General features: G+C 38.2%; 1 protein-coding gene across 2 annotated transcripts in view; it reads right to left on the reverse strand.

The window, feature by feature from the left end:
- brip1 (BRCA1 interacting helicase 1) overlaps positions 1-15671 on the reverse strand; it is a 35848-nt gene that overhangs the window by 3183 nt on the left and 16994 nt on the right. For both annotated transcript variants that reach the window (XM_058414106.1, XM_058414105.1), the window contains exons 12-19: positions 15239-15407; positions 14931-15071; positions 14397-14558; positions 6985-7144; positions 6747-6868; positions 2030-2142; positions 1644-1726; positions 976-1236 (exon numbers count right to left, since the gene is read on the reverse strand). In XM_058414106.1, the coding sequence (XP_058270089.1) occupies positions 976-1236; positions 1644-1726; positions 2030-2142; positions 6747-6868; positions 6985-7144; positions 14397-14558; positions 14931-15071; positions 15239-15407 (1211 nt within the window). The remainder of the gene's footprint in view (positions 1-975; positions 1237-1643; positions 1727-2029; positions 2143-6746; positions 6869-6984; positions 7145-14396; positions 14559-14930; positions 15072-15238; positions 15408-15671) is intronic.

Below are 15671 nucleotides of genomic sequence, written 5' to 3' on the forward strand. Positions count from 1 at the left end.
CTCCAGTGTCCAAAACTTGGAAAAAGTTACATAAGGTAAGGCATTCTTTCATGTCTGTCTCATTCTAAGACCAAGGGTGGATAATAAATAAGTAGCCTGGACACCTGGGGCAAGCAGATTTAGTGTCAGCTTATTAGTTTTTCATTCATCGTTACCTGGTGGACAAGCATGTTTAACAAGCGGAAAAAGAATATAAATCCTACTCTACTGACTTTCAGTATGCATGTTTAAACTTAATACACAGAAGAAATCTATAAGACACCAGAATTCCACTGCCATGATATGATGATCTGGTTCATGGTAGAATGTTTCTCATGAGGCAGATTAATTAGTATGCAATCTTTTCAGAATAAGGAACACACTGCTATAACTCCTCCTCCTGTTCTACAATACACACACTTCACCTCACAGTTAAACATACTGAGAGAAAATAAAGATGCCAGAGTTGAATAATATTATAGCCTATGAAACAAGAGCACCACAGGCAGAACGTGGTGTGTTTTTTGTCAGTCATAAACACAATGTCCTACATCAAAAAACTTTATCAAGAGTGTACAAGTGGAGTGGAGTAGACTATTTTTACCCAGTTGTCTGCTTCCCAGGAATGTTTCCCTTAGTCTATATTAATGCACTTATCTAGAAAACTAGCTATCCTTACATTATGTACATTAGCTAAAATATTCAGTTAGGTTTCTGAACAAACAAAACGCAAGACTGGGCACACACTCAAGCTCTCACTTGTCAGGTAGGCTAGATAATGAATTTATGAATAGTCCACCCTGAAGCCATTCACTGTATGACAGTTAAATGTTTATAATTTTCAATATTTTTATGTATTTTGAATTTTTTCAGGTTTTTCTCTTTCAAGCAAAAGGCTAATAATTCTTGTCTGGAACAAACTCATGGTAGATAGAGCTTAGGTTAAAAATAACCACTGGATTATTATTATTTTTAAGTGAGAATGAGACCATGTACCTGCTTCTGAATGTTGGCTGATAGAGGGCACAGTAATTTGACCCTCAGAGCTCAGGCACTGGTGCAGTTTCGGAAGCTCAGAAGGCGGCTGTATAGCAGATGACTGAGTCCTGGGGGAATCGTGGTTAGTCTGAACAAGCTCCTCAGTGTGGCTCTCTATTTCTCCTTGCTGACTTCTCTGGGAGAAGGACACCAAAGACTGCATGGCGCTAGTGAAGCTGTCATGGTGTTTCACCAGCTGACGCACCCACTTGGACAGGCCTGGACGAGCGTGTGGAAAGAGAGTGTTAGACTAACCACATCCCTGCTCTTTATTTCCATAGCTATTCCACCGCTTGATCATCTACATGTATAAACTTTCATGTGGTAAGTGGCTCTCAGTTCTGTTCTGACCACTATGTGCAAACCATAGTGCAGATTTTCATGTAATCAACACTTCTGACTCTACCACTGCATGTAAAAGAGCAGAGGCCTTATGTACACATTATTTGGCAACAGTTCATACGGGATGTCTCATAGTAAAAGACCACTATCACCATCTAGTGTCTGCAGACATGCAACTACACAGCAGTGAGATGGCAGACCTTCAATCATTTCAAACAGGCTCTCTAAACAAATATCACATCAGAATTATCATAAAATTTTAGCTGCAGTTAATTTTAAAGTACCTGTGATATACTTGTTGGGGTTAGCTCTAAAACGATCGTCCACTAAAATAAGTGCTCCCCAGTCATTTTTATGTCGAATACACCTATGGAGAGAAAATGGATGATCATTTTGATTAATAAAACATAACACACATCAAGTACTTACTGCTGCTACTACAAAAAAAGAAAATTAAGCAGTCCCTCTAAATGTAAACTGAATGTAAATGTATTTCAATTAGCACATTATCTATTTAAGTGGTCCATATTATAAACTCAGTGTAGTTGAATTACAATAACCATGTAATTTGTTATGCCAACTTTAATGCGATCAGTATTACTAGCATTACTCACCCGCTATCTTTATTTAATTATATTATTATTATAATAATATAATTTTTAATACGTACCTTCCCAAAGCCTGATTTAGGGCCCGGAAGGCCTGAGTCTCATACCATCGGCCCCCAGGAAGAAGGCCTCTGGATTTACAGTGCTGGTCATTATATTTCATCTTCAGTTCAACCTGTAACCCAAATAAAATTATGGATATAAACACAAAACAAATGCATTCTGGTTCCTAGAATTGGATTTTTAATCCTGACCCAAAGATATACTGTACCACTAAACCGCAGAAACTAAATACTGAAGCACTTGAATTAGCACATCACTTAGACCATCTAAAAACATTAAAATAATCCATAAAACAGGGATTAGCTTGATAGTATTTGTGGGCCTTGACCTACAGAACTTCTTTAAGTCGCTCGAGAAAAGGGCATCTGCTAAATGCTGTAAATGTAATTCTATAAAAATGTAATACTAAATGCCAGGTCACCTCTAAGTGAATATCAAAAATGTTATACAAAAGCTGCTAGGGAAATATTCCGTCATAAATAGTCCATGATCAGTCACATTAGTTCATACCAGCAAGACCCAACTGCACTACCCGAGGCTGAACAGGTGAGAGGCAGAGTCTAACACTCCCATAGGTGACCCTCACAGCCTGAAGATCGGTCATAAACCTCTGCCCATACACACTGATTTGTTTTGTTTTGGGTGCAAGGGATGGAGTGAAAGGGCCACTGAATGACAAGAGTCTTGCCATACAAATGCCAGGGTGTTGTCCATCAGTTTTCACCCATCATTCTGCTTTTTAGCGCTAACCTTTTAAAGCTGACAAGTGAAAAGTTCAGCTCCCGTTGGGTAGGCCAGGTTGGCGAGGCTTTCTAACCGCTTGTGACAGGTACTGTGTGTTCAGAAGCACCCGCTTAGAGTCAAAAGGCCATCACCAGGACAGGTATAGCCTGTTCCCAGCAAACATCAAAACAGAGACGGGAACTGAACGCCCAACCCTGGAGGCGTGCAACAAATGTGGTAACCACTACACGACTGCGTGTAGTGTTATAAGTGGCTTTTTTCCCTTATCATTCCAAAATTTGGGTATTTTGAATAGTGTTCAAGTATCATTATGCAATATTTTTCCTTACTGTCTACTCCTAATGTCTACACCTACTTAGGCACTTCCATTGCTAATATGAGATGTGATGCTGATCATCAGTCTCAGAGCCAAGACTACTGCATGTGGATCTGGACATCAAAAGTAAAGGCCACTTGCTTAAGGCTGCCAATGTCATCTAATTCCAATCAGGGTCCATTTCAGCATCTGGGCCTTCACCTCCCTGCACTACATTAACACTCAATTCGATATGACAGGCTGCATATGTGAAAAAGCCAGTTCTAGCTGTGGGCCAAATCTTCTTAATGTGCAAGAAACCATAAGCTAGAAGGGATTTGTTAAATGTCAGAGGATAGCCCTCTCCAGCTTTACCTGTTCATCCCTAAAAACTGACATTGACCGAGAGGCATGCTTCATGACTGACTGACTGTTTATGCACCAAGCATGTAAAAATAGATTGATTCATACTGATGTATCAGTGTACTTTACAAAAATCCATGTTCACATCCCACAGTGTCTTATTTCAGATAAGATGTGCTGTTTTCTTTAAGTATATATTTTAGGTAGCTGTTTTTAAAAACAAATTACAATAGCTTAAAAATAGGTTAAAAGGACCTTTCAGATCAAACCAGAATATACAAGCAAATAACTGGAGCAGACAAAGAATACTAGTAACCTTCATTTTTACAGGCTAATTTGTTGAGTTTTCGTCCACATGTATGCAATTATTAAAAAAAATATAGAGAGGAAACAGCATTGGTTTATCAACATTTGAATGTTAAAAACTATGAAACCTTATAGAGAGCTCTGCATTATGGACTCATCATGATCCCTGGACACTGCTTTAACTTTTTTTTTTTTAAAGTCAATTATACTGGAATGTTGAAAATTTGTTAGAAGTCTTCAAACATCATCTAATGTGCCATTTAACGGGATGATCTCATGGTATTTTTCTGAAAAGTTTCTACAAAGATGTTTTCTGTTTCATACACAGAGTTGAAACACAGAATGTGAAAGTAAATGTTGAAGAATATCAACGCTTTGGAAAAAGAATGATCATGGAAGAGATGATGTGTATCCACCTCAGCTGTATCTGCAACAGGCCACTATGAAGCCTCTGTGTGCGTGTGTGTGTGAGAACGTTGGTAAAGGAGCAACTGCACTCTGTCAGTCATTAGTGTCAATGTTCTCGGTTGCTTCTGCCCTAATGAGGTCATCTCCTATACCCCAGGAAGCCCTAAGGTCTCAGTATCAGCTCTGTATGACTCTGCTCCAAAACTGTCACCACATCATTCTCTCTGATCAGCACACTGATAGCCAGAGGACAGAAAGCCCAGAGACACCACATTATAAACGTGAGGTCCAGCATAGCCTCATTTACTTGCTATGCTTGACATTCACATGGATGAGAAAGTACAGTTCTTGCTAAATATTGTGATACAGAGGGCAGCACCTTTGTGGTATGCAAGACAGAGATGTACATCAAGGATCAACATTAGTCCTAAGCAAACGATCCATTTAACTCAATTTTGTCTTCAAAACACATTTAACTATGTTTAAAATTATGCAGAAATTTTTAATATAATGTCAATTTTATGTATGCAATATAATATTGTGTAGAATTGTGTAATATTTATATTATTTACTGAATCTTAAATTCCCAATTGCTTAACAATTACTAAACGTTTTAAATAACTTGAATTTCCGTTTTGAACAATAAAGTCAGTCTATCTATCTATCTATCTATCTATCTATCTATCTATCTATCTATCTATCTATCTATCTATCTATCTATCTATCTATCTATCTATCTATCTATCTATCTATCTGAATGTATGGTGCGAGTGAGTCATGGCTACATGTGCTATCTACTCAAAATGGCACACACAGAGATTGATCATTTTTACCCACAAAGGCTTCTCACCGGAAGAACAGACTGATTAATTAAGCAGCACTTAATATTATTGGTTTCTCTTTATCTTTCCATACTGTGCCCTTGGCACCCTGACATGATTAAAGTGTTCTAGTATCTTGCTTATGGCTGAACCAAATGTGTTAATAAGTCAGTAATTCAAAATGCACATGAGCTGCTACAGTAATGCAAGGATATATAAAAAAATATACATTATTCCTTCTGTCAAGGAATCATGTGAGTCATGAACCAAGTGTGATCTCAATTGAAAGCCATATAATCATCAATAATTATACAGGTGAACCTGAAATTTCTATGCTGTATGGACAATTTTAAAAGTGCCATGATTGTGCAGCCTGTAGCAAAGTGTTCAAGATAATGAGAGTCAAGCATTCTGCCAAACCAGAAGTGTGCAGAGTGCATGCGATTTGGATTTAATTGGTCGTAATGTGCAGTATTTTTTCAAAATAGTTATTGATAAATATGTTATTAGTACACACAATCTAACATACTTTTTTCTCCACTTCGAAACCATGTGGCAGCACAATGCTTTTAGAGAGTGACGGATCGCAAATTATCTGAAGGCAAGTTGATGAAGGGCAAGAAACAAACACTGTAGAGTTCTGTCAAGCACACCATGTGGCATTTAAGAAATCAAACGCCTTCTGGTTGAGAAGTTGGCATGCACCCTATTCCCCTTTGGCCAATAAGCTTAATGCTATATGCTTAATGTTACATTTTAAAAGCCTCCAACAAGGACTGCAATTAAAACCCACCTGATATTCCTTCTACAGCCTTATCTAAATGGCAAAGTAAATCAGCTTCCAGGAGAGCAGAAAAGAAAAAAAAAAGCATAGTCTTTCCCCAGAGGTAAAACAGCCATCGTGCCAACAGTTTCTGCTAAGGTGAAGGGCTTAGAAGCATCAATCATCCACATGTGTCCCTCACGGTGACAGACACGGTAGGAAAAACTTCAATACACTCTGACAGCAAGGTAGACAGAGGGGGAGGCTTAAAGGTCAAGATGGACACAACAAAAACAGTACAATCACCCTGGAATTAGTTTATGGATCAAAGAAAGAAAAAGCATTGTACACAATCCTCTGTTAAGATCTTTCTGAAGATTTACACACCAGTGCTGTACAGGACAGTTATAATAAGGCCACAGACATTATTTTCAGTCTGGAAGCATGTTTTGTTATTGTTTTGTTCTTTTTCGGCTGCTCCCTGTTCAAAGACGCCACAGAGGATCATCTGGTCCGCATATTTGATTTGGCACAGGTTTTATGCCGGATGCCCTTCCTGATGCAACCCTCACATTTGATCCAGGCTTGGGACCAGCAATGAGAGTTAATCCCTCAGTGGCTGGGTTAGTTCCCTGCCTGCAAATCGAACCCTGGCCACGGCAATGAGAGTGCAGCATCTTGCCACTGGACTACCAGGGAACCGGAAGCAGGTTTTTGTAATTTCCAAATTTAAGCCTGGTAATTTACTGCTGAGTTAAAATGGGTCACTGATGGAATTCAACCTTGCAGAACTAGAATTAGTAGAAATCATCAACAGAGCTGGACATTTTAGTTTTTTGTTATTATTTATTGAGACCTGATAATAAAACCTTTCAGTTCGAAAATTTCTATAAAGTATTTCAAAGAAATTTGCTCATTATAGCTCAAATTTAACAAGAAAATATTAGAACATGCATTCAAAAATATTGCTGTAAGGAAAGGAAAAAAATGCAGTGCTCAGTGGTACAGGGTTTTACCTGCAGATCTTTGATGTTGGGGAAGGGAATGCCAATAGTGACCACTGCTCTGGCATTGTCATCAGAAAAATCTAGCCCCTCACTCACTTTTCCTCTGCAAACTGCAATCAGAAGTGCTCCATCTGAGTAAAAACGAAAACAAATTAATATCACATACATTAAAAATTCTTGCACAAAAGGATTATTACAGAAAACAACTCTGACTCCAGAATAGGAGATTAACAGTGTTTACTCCTACCTCGGGCGCCTCTTTGTCTGATGGCATTGTAATACGTTTGTAGCAGCTCATCAAAATCACTCTTGGCTCCTCCACGTGGCTCTGCAATCACTGCTTTCTTCTCCTCCAGCTTCTCCCACAAGCCTGTGTTCATCCAGCGATCCCTCAGCTTATCCAGCATCTATTCAGGCACACAGATTTACCAACAACTTCCTCACTATATACAGGTTTCACTGTTTGAGTATTCGTCAGGAGTAAGGGATACAACATTTAATCATAATGTTATGATGCGCATCTTAAGTCTATTTATGGACCTTTCAGACTCAAGTTAGGTACCAGCAGATGGGATTCAATGACAATATTCAGACCTCAAACATAACTACATACGTCAGCTTCATTAAGAAGTGCAAGAGCTGCACACAGGAGGTGCAGTTTGCACTGAGTGCAATTCAAATCTCAGACTTTTTCATTTGGAGCAGTATTAAAAACATTGTAACTGTCTAATGGTTTGATGTAAGCCCAAAATAAATAAAAAACACACACACACACAAAAAAAATGAAATGCTGCCAAATAAATATGCCAATATTGATTAACTCTTAGTACTGTTGTACATCGAACATCCTAGAAGAGAGTTTCATAATCTGTGACATTGCTTATCCTCAGGCCCTCACTTTTTTTACTGATAAAATTATGAACCATTGTTGTAAGCAAGGCAAATAAGTGCTTGGACTGGTTCTCCTTCAAACTGCAGACATTTTGCACACAATGCAAAATAACCAGGCATGGTGGATTAAGTGCTATTTTAGAAGCTGCTGTATAATAATTGATGGAAGACAAATTGCTAAACTTAAAAGGTTCAGTGATTGTGTTTATTACATTAATTATTACTAGATTATTATTCATGCAGAAATATATGGCAAACAATGGATTAAACATTAATAGGAGTCTTGTATTTCATAATAGCATATTTTTATATTACATTGAAAATCACATTAGCAGCTGCATAAACCATCTCTGTGTAAGTACATCTTATGCAACATAACAATTGATGTAACTTTTGGTCGCTGGTTTAAGTTGCCAATTCTGATTATTGACCTTGTGAAATAGCATTTAATACACTGGATCCATGACTATTGGATCATGAGACACAATCCCATACCGATCACAACCAAATTCAGGTGCAAGTCTTGGCTAAAAAATTAACATTATTTTCAACATTGGCATCAGATTAAATAAGCTTGTAGTTGTACAGCTTATAGTTTTATGTACAAAAAATGTCATGCCTGCATTCTCTCTAGGGAGTAACACTGATCTGAAAGTCCTTTTCCTCAACAAACATTCAGTGTGTCTACACTATGTGTCTACACATATATTTTTGGGTAAACATGATTTCCCAAGCAAACAGAATTTTCACTGGCTTGGAAATGTGTTAGTGAGGTCAATCAGAAGTTCTTTTGTAGTAAGTAGAAAACTTAAAACAGAAGTGTATGAGCAGCTCTTGTTAACACCCATGCTTCAATACTTTGCACAATGTACTCTATGGGAAACAGCACAAAAAAAAACACTAACCCACAGTCACAAAAGTATGGAAAGTTGGTCATTTTTGTTCTGTTAATTTGTGTATATGAAAATATAAAATAAAACATATTACATATGACTCATTTTTCTGATGGATCAGGTCACTGTACTAAGCACACTGAATTTACTTTGAGGGACAATGTTATTAATTTCTTTCCAGGCCAATGTGTAAACTGATAACCCCAGTGTAACCTGATATGAAAATCCTGGACCTTAAAAGACAGGGACATGTGCATGCACAAAGACTCTCGTGTAAGCTCATTGTTTATATTCCCAGAGCTGTAATTTGTTAGGCCTTATAAAAACGGGTGAAATACAATACAGTGCCAGTCCAGGAGCCTTTTGGCTTGCACAGTAATGGTCCTAATGCTTTTATCTCTCAGACACTGTAAGTAAACATCGCCCTGAGTCTGCCTCCATGCTGCCATTTAATTACGTACACATTTTTCCATAGCCCTCATGTTCATAGAGTGGAGGCCAGTTCAAAAGCAGCCCGTGAAAGTGGAATCCATGCATGCTATAGGAGTGAATATCAAGTCTACTACTACATCCATGTGTGCTTCATTAGTAAAGCTAAAAAGCTAGGCTTTCTTCTCCCAGCTCTATGGTTTATTCATGTGTTCTTGTAATTAGTGTTAAAAGCAATATGTACAGTGCAATACATTTTAAAAATTGCATTGCAGAAACTAAAAAAATGGACAAACATGAAAAGCCAATTTTCCCAAACAAAGTGGCCTACTACAGGTGAAAGGAGTGGAACACAGAGCTAAGGGCATGGTGCAGATAGCAGTGGTTGTACTGGTATAAGTGCATGGCCTTCATGACTAATTCAGAGGCATTATCAGACAAGAGCAGTGTTTTCTCTGCACAAGGCCCAGATAACAAAACAACAGAATAAAAATGTCAAACTACACACTTGGCTGATGGTCAGGTACACAAACATGGTAGGACTGACCCTGTGCCAGCCCTTGTTAAGAATCAGCACAGATCTATCTTTTAGACAGAGAAATAACACAACGGTACAAAACAGACTCTGACGATGTTTCAAGTTATTCCGATACTGAATTACTCACACATATGGATATACAATATAGTGCAAGAGTATTCACCCTCCTTTGAAATTTCCCTTATGCCATATTCATATCAACTTATTTGGGGTTATGTGTTGTGAATCTAAAAAAAAGCTCAGAAAGTGTGTGGTGCAGTGACCCAATGTTCAAATGTGTACACCTGAGAAGGCAAGTGCAAAACAGGACTCGATGTAAAATATGCTCTTGCAATGCATCCAACAGTAACATTCAATTTACTAAGGCTGTACTGCACCAAACTGCACCTGGGATTGCCTACTAAACACACTGTGCTTGCGTTCCAGCATATAAACTTCATTGTGAAATGGTGAAAATGCTAAAACAAGATCAAGATGATATTCACAAAATACCCCATTAAATTTCTTTCAAATTTCAGTAGGCAAGATCATGAAATGATGTTTGTTCACATTTGTGTCTGACTATGTCTTTGAACATTTGGCATATCAGTAATATTAAAGAAAAGTCTTGTTTAGTGTAAAGTGCTTGGTTGAGACTGGAAAAATGCTGTGTGCATTTGTCTAATCTTTCCAAGCATTCAAAACCAGACACTGTGGAACGACATGAGGAGCGAGGTATTCACTGCAGCAAATATTATTGATTGAATATGCCTGAAAGTAATTTAACTGAGAGTAATGTAAAACTGGTTGCTGCTGGTCATGTGAACTTTAGAAATTATAGAACCTATCCAATATATAAATGTTTTTTGTGTGCTGACTTCACTGCTTCTTTCTCAAATCCTCCCTCTAATGCCTATGTATGAAGAAAATACATGTATTTGGCATGGCTTCATATATGACATAAATCACCAGACTTCTGGCTCAAAAGGTTGAATGCTGTGTCTTTTTCTTGGATGGGGTTGTGCTCCAAAACAAGAATCTCAAGGATTCTGGAGCACACTAGCACTAAAAAACTAAACATTATAGTCTTTATGTGTCTATCACATGGAAATAATAAAACATTGAGACAGTTGTCAGTAATTATTTTGCTTTGGCAAAAATTTCAGAAATTTCATGCATAAAGCAATTTTCTCATTTCTTATGAAATGATATTAGGAGAATATTCACAAATTACAAAATTTTGGACAGAAAAATTATTATGCTGTGGTACAATCTGCAGACATACAAATGAAGAAACATTTCTACCCTGATGAGAGTGATCTTTTAAAGGATGTCAGCTTTCCCATTCACAGAACGCAAGGGCTCACTGGACAGATTGAGGAGTATAAACACAATGTAAATCATATGCACCAGACTTCAAGACAACAGAAAATCTATGAGAGCTATTTGTGCTATTTGTGCTCTTCCTGACCATCAAAACAACAACTGAGGGAACATCTCGAAGAAGAATAGTGCTTGTTCCCCCAAAGACTTGTATAATCTATGCCAAGGTGCAATGAATAAAGTTGGTGTATTTAGCCTTCGTTTGAGCCCATCCTTGAAAGACCAGGATCATGGCTTTGATTGCATGCAGATAATTTTAGGACATGTAAAAAACAAAAATGGGATGATGACTGCTTTAAAAAGTACAACAATGAATGAATAATTTACAGATGTTTTGGGAAAAACTACACATATCACTCAGCTAACACAATACAGTACACTGGAGAGAATGATCCTGCTCTCCAAGGGCATGGGATAATGTCGTGGCACTTGTAGGTACTGAATTGTGGTGTACTGACTCTCCCACCACCACTGTAAGCACATCTCTTTATCTCTTTCACTTTATCGTCATCGCCACTCTGATGTTTGGAAGCAGGCTGCCCTTTTTTTTGCCAACAGCTATTAAATAATGGAAGTGACTTGGTCGATGGGCATCATTAATGAAACATGCAGAGCCTGGTGGTGGCAGACATAGATGTGTAGCAGATGTGAATAATTCAGTCGTCAAATATGACAGCGACAATTACGTCGCGGCTGAAGTCGAGTGGCGCCTGTGCCACCTACTGTCGAGCTGCTCTGCTCCTCTGAGCTGATGCAGAGCAGGCCATTAGCACAAGGCCAACAGTCCCAGAGCTAAGAGCAGCAGATAAAGTGCAAGATCGGCTGGAGGATGGATCCGGTTTTATCTAGTCAAGAGCATGCCGCCCTAATGCAAAGCTTTGAGAAAGGAAGTTATACACTTCAATTGGCATGATGGCTGCAGGCAAAATATTTACTCTGAAATACATGTGAAACCGAGTGACTCATGATAGCTTCAGAAGTGGACCACGTCACTCAAAGCTTCCTCCTCTTGCTGCTGAGAAAGCATTAGGAGATTCTTGTGAACCTGATGTGGTAAACAGTCATGAGTGGAGAGATTCAGCACTGTTAGCTGTTAATGGAGCTCAGTGTCAGAGTTTACAGCTCATTTACAGCTCAAGTGGACAGCAGTTACAGAAGCTAAGTCTGGCTTATTTCACTGTGATGAGTCTTGTCAGTCTTTCAGTTAAATACACATTAGAAATGGCGACAGAAGTAATACCCAAGTCTGTCTATTTGAAGAAAACACTTTGATGACCTGCAATAACATTTGTTAAATTTTCATAATATTTAGGTGCTCTAGAGCAAAAAAGTTAACATGAATTGAATGTTAAATGTGCCATGCTCTGCTTTTGAACACTTCATGATCACCAAATTAAACAGGAGTTTCCTAAAGCTTTTTTTTTTTTTAGAAATTAATAAATATATATCTTGCCTTATGAAGAGAGAAAGATATTCAGAATAAATGTAATCGTTTAACATGCATCAAAGATCAGGCCCTTAAAGTGTTAATAATACTATTTAAATGTAATAGATTTCAACAGAGACAAGAACCGCACTGTGTGTTATATAAAGCTAACAGAAAGCAATATTGGTTTTAGCTTGACAATGTGTTAGAGATTATATAAAACATTTATTTAAACAGAATAAAAAAACTATAAGGAACAAGAAAAATATCCAAAAGAAAACATCCATTTAAATGTAGATAAATGAAATTGGAGAAAATACGTAAGTATGGAAAAGATTAAAGTTATAAAATTACAAAATTTCTGATTAATGTTTTTTTTGACAATGTTTTCTGACAAATGTTTTTTTGTTTAAAAAACTTGAACTATGATTTCCTGATCTGTCCGTAGCCATCTAAAATGATTAAAGATTTAATAGTGATTTAATACTGACCATCACTACCAGTGCTAATTTTACAAAAATTTTCTGATCCAATCCACTGATCTTCCATAGCACATAATCTGCCAATAAAAGCTTGCAGACTGTTTGCCTCGTTACTAAGAGGATGTCACTATTGGATCAGCATTGGGCATTAGCTAGCTCTGACATAGGTATTGTATTAAAATTGGAAAAAACTGGGAATGGTATGTGCCTAAAATTTAAATCCGCTCAAACACTAAATTCCATTCAAATTTTTCTGTGTGATTTTCTATTTCACAATAAGGAACAGATATACAAAACACACTGAACCTCATTTGAATGTGCATGATCTAACAGTCTAAGTGTCCTAGAGACTATGTAAGTATGTACTTATGCCTAAATTTGCCTGGGAGACACTGGGCAGCATGTGAAGGGACCTGAAGGTCTCACAGGCTCTTAGCTCATTCACCCTGCAGTGCACTTTGACTTTGATAGGACAAAAGCTAAACGGATACAGCCTCCCGACACTCACTCCCCACCGGCACCAGGCGCCAGTATAGACGCATCTTCACACAGACAGCATGGCGACATCACCCCTAATGGCCCTTATCTTAATCTGCTTTAAAAGCATCTTGCGTTTCTCTGAGATCTTTTCACCTCTGCAAACCAACATTTAATAAGTGCCTCCCCCCTCAGTTGTTTCCAGTTTATTTCTCCTGTGGTCGAGCCAGACGATGAGGTGCACTGTGGTTTAATGGGGTCAAAACTACTACAAACCACAGCTCTAGGAGGAGCAAGGTGAAGCATATGTGTGTGTATCTGAATTGGTGAACCAGTACACGGTATAACACATGCAAACAACACACACACACACACACACACACACAGATAGAGATCATGTAGAAAGGCGTCTGGAAAAAGAACACAGTCTAGGTTATTTCTCAAATGGGACTTTGAGGCACCAGAACATCCAGAGACTCAAAGGCTCAAACGAATCCCCAGGCTGCTCAGTTTTCTGATTAAATATTAATCCACATGGACAAGTCATGTATAATCGTTAAAAACGATCATATAAAACTACACCCTATCCTAACTTAAAATACAAAAAACATGCACTCTAGCTTAACATATAATGCAGGTCTCCATATGGAAAGATTGCAGAAGGTCACTCATTTGTTTAGAGGAGTCACTGTAACAAGCAGTTTGAAAGAAAATCAATTATTCATGGTGAAGGCATAACAAACAAAGGAGAACAAAGTATTTATCAATGGAAGCCTATAAGTGAGCTCGTTAGTTGAAAGTTGATACAGGCAGAAAAAATGCTGGTCTGTGCACTGTGGTTTGTGTAGTATCCATTATACACTAGAATTGCCTATTAGCAGCTAAGTGGCAAAACAAAGCCTCCCTGACATCTACTACTGAATTTTAAAACGAGTGCCTCAGGTGTCACTTCATGACTGTTCAAGGGACGCGTCAAGAAACCAGCACAACCAATATAAGAATGGGGAAAAAAACAGCCAGGGCATATACCATGGTCTCTAACACCTCCCAGTGGTGACAGCACAAATAGCTACACATAAAATACTCATTTAATCCAAGAAAAATACTTCAAGATCTAATTCATGAGAAAACATGAACTTAGCACACAGACTTAAACTTTACCTTGTAGGACGGCAGGAAGCAGAGCACTCCCCGGCTCACCGTCTGGCACACTTTCAGCAGCAGTGCACCCACCTCATCCTGGAAGTTGAAGGTTTCGGCATGCTGGAATGTGGCACACAGTCTACGGCCCTGAGGACCTGCTCCGATGGTGCCAACCCATACCTGCAATAGTTCACACCATAGTTTAAAAACTCCCAACCATTTCGAATGAACAGTTTCAAGGCAAATGCACAGTTTGTTACTGAGCAGATGAAACAAAGCCAAAAAGGTCTAACTATCTAGTATCTTAAATCTAGAGGTATAAGCACCTATTCGTCAATCATCCTTAAAGTAAAGTGTTTTTTACATATTGATTATGGATTCTATGTTTCATGAAATTTACATATGTGCAGTTATTATGGAATCGTTGTGAAGTGTAAATCTGACCTTTTCCATTTTGGTCACTTTTAGCTCTACTCAAGTCATTTTTAAGTAACAGTATTTTTACTTGAGTGCAATTTTTACAGGCTACATTATTCACCAGGTTGTTCTAACCTGAGACTTGCTGATGACATGGCTGGCCTCCAGCTGGATGGAGAACTTGAGGCCCAGCTCAGAAGAGAAGGAGCCCATGGGAGAGAGAGTACCAGAAGTGAGCACTATACTGTGTACTGCTGTGCTCAGATCAGAAAATGCCTGCCAGAACACACACATTAACTGTTATCATGAACTGCATATACATAGGCCACTAATAATATAGACATTTATTCTTATTCCTGCACTGATTTGTAGAAAAAAAAAGAAAAAAAAAAACTGGCTGGATTTGGTGCTGGTGATGCTGATGCTCAAGGTCAGACACTCACAACTGCAGGGTTTAGGCACCAGAAGCTGAGTGTGTGCATAAGGACTTTAGTACGGGCCGTCTGGCGGCGACGGCGTGGCCGGGCAAAAAAACCCTGGGCATCAGGCACATCCTCCTGGGTAGTCCAAACATAACTCTGCTGCAGAGCCACGCGGTAATCATCCGCAAACCTACGAACATGCATTTAAACAAGAAATTGGCACACAGCATTTTTAAATAAAAGCAATCGCATCATCATTACAGTCTGCAATAAAGCTTTTACCAAGTTAATCATTAAAAAAGGCCTAGGATTAACACTTAACCCTTTGTCTTATTAGTTGTTTAGTCAACTAAAAGAATAATTAATAATGTAGATGTAAATTTTCTTAGAGATGTTGACAAGTAAAAATGAAATTATATAAAATGAATGTGATTTGAGTTCAGAAATTAAAATT

This window comes from Hemibagrus wyckioides, linkage group LG17 (genome assembly GCF_019097595.1).
Source record: "Hemibagrus wyckioides isolate EC202008001 linkage group LG17, SWU_Hwy_1.0, whole genome shotgun sequence".
NCBI lineage: Eukaryota > Metazoa > Chordata > Actinopteri > Siluriformes > Bagridae > Hemibagrus > Hemibagrus wyckioides.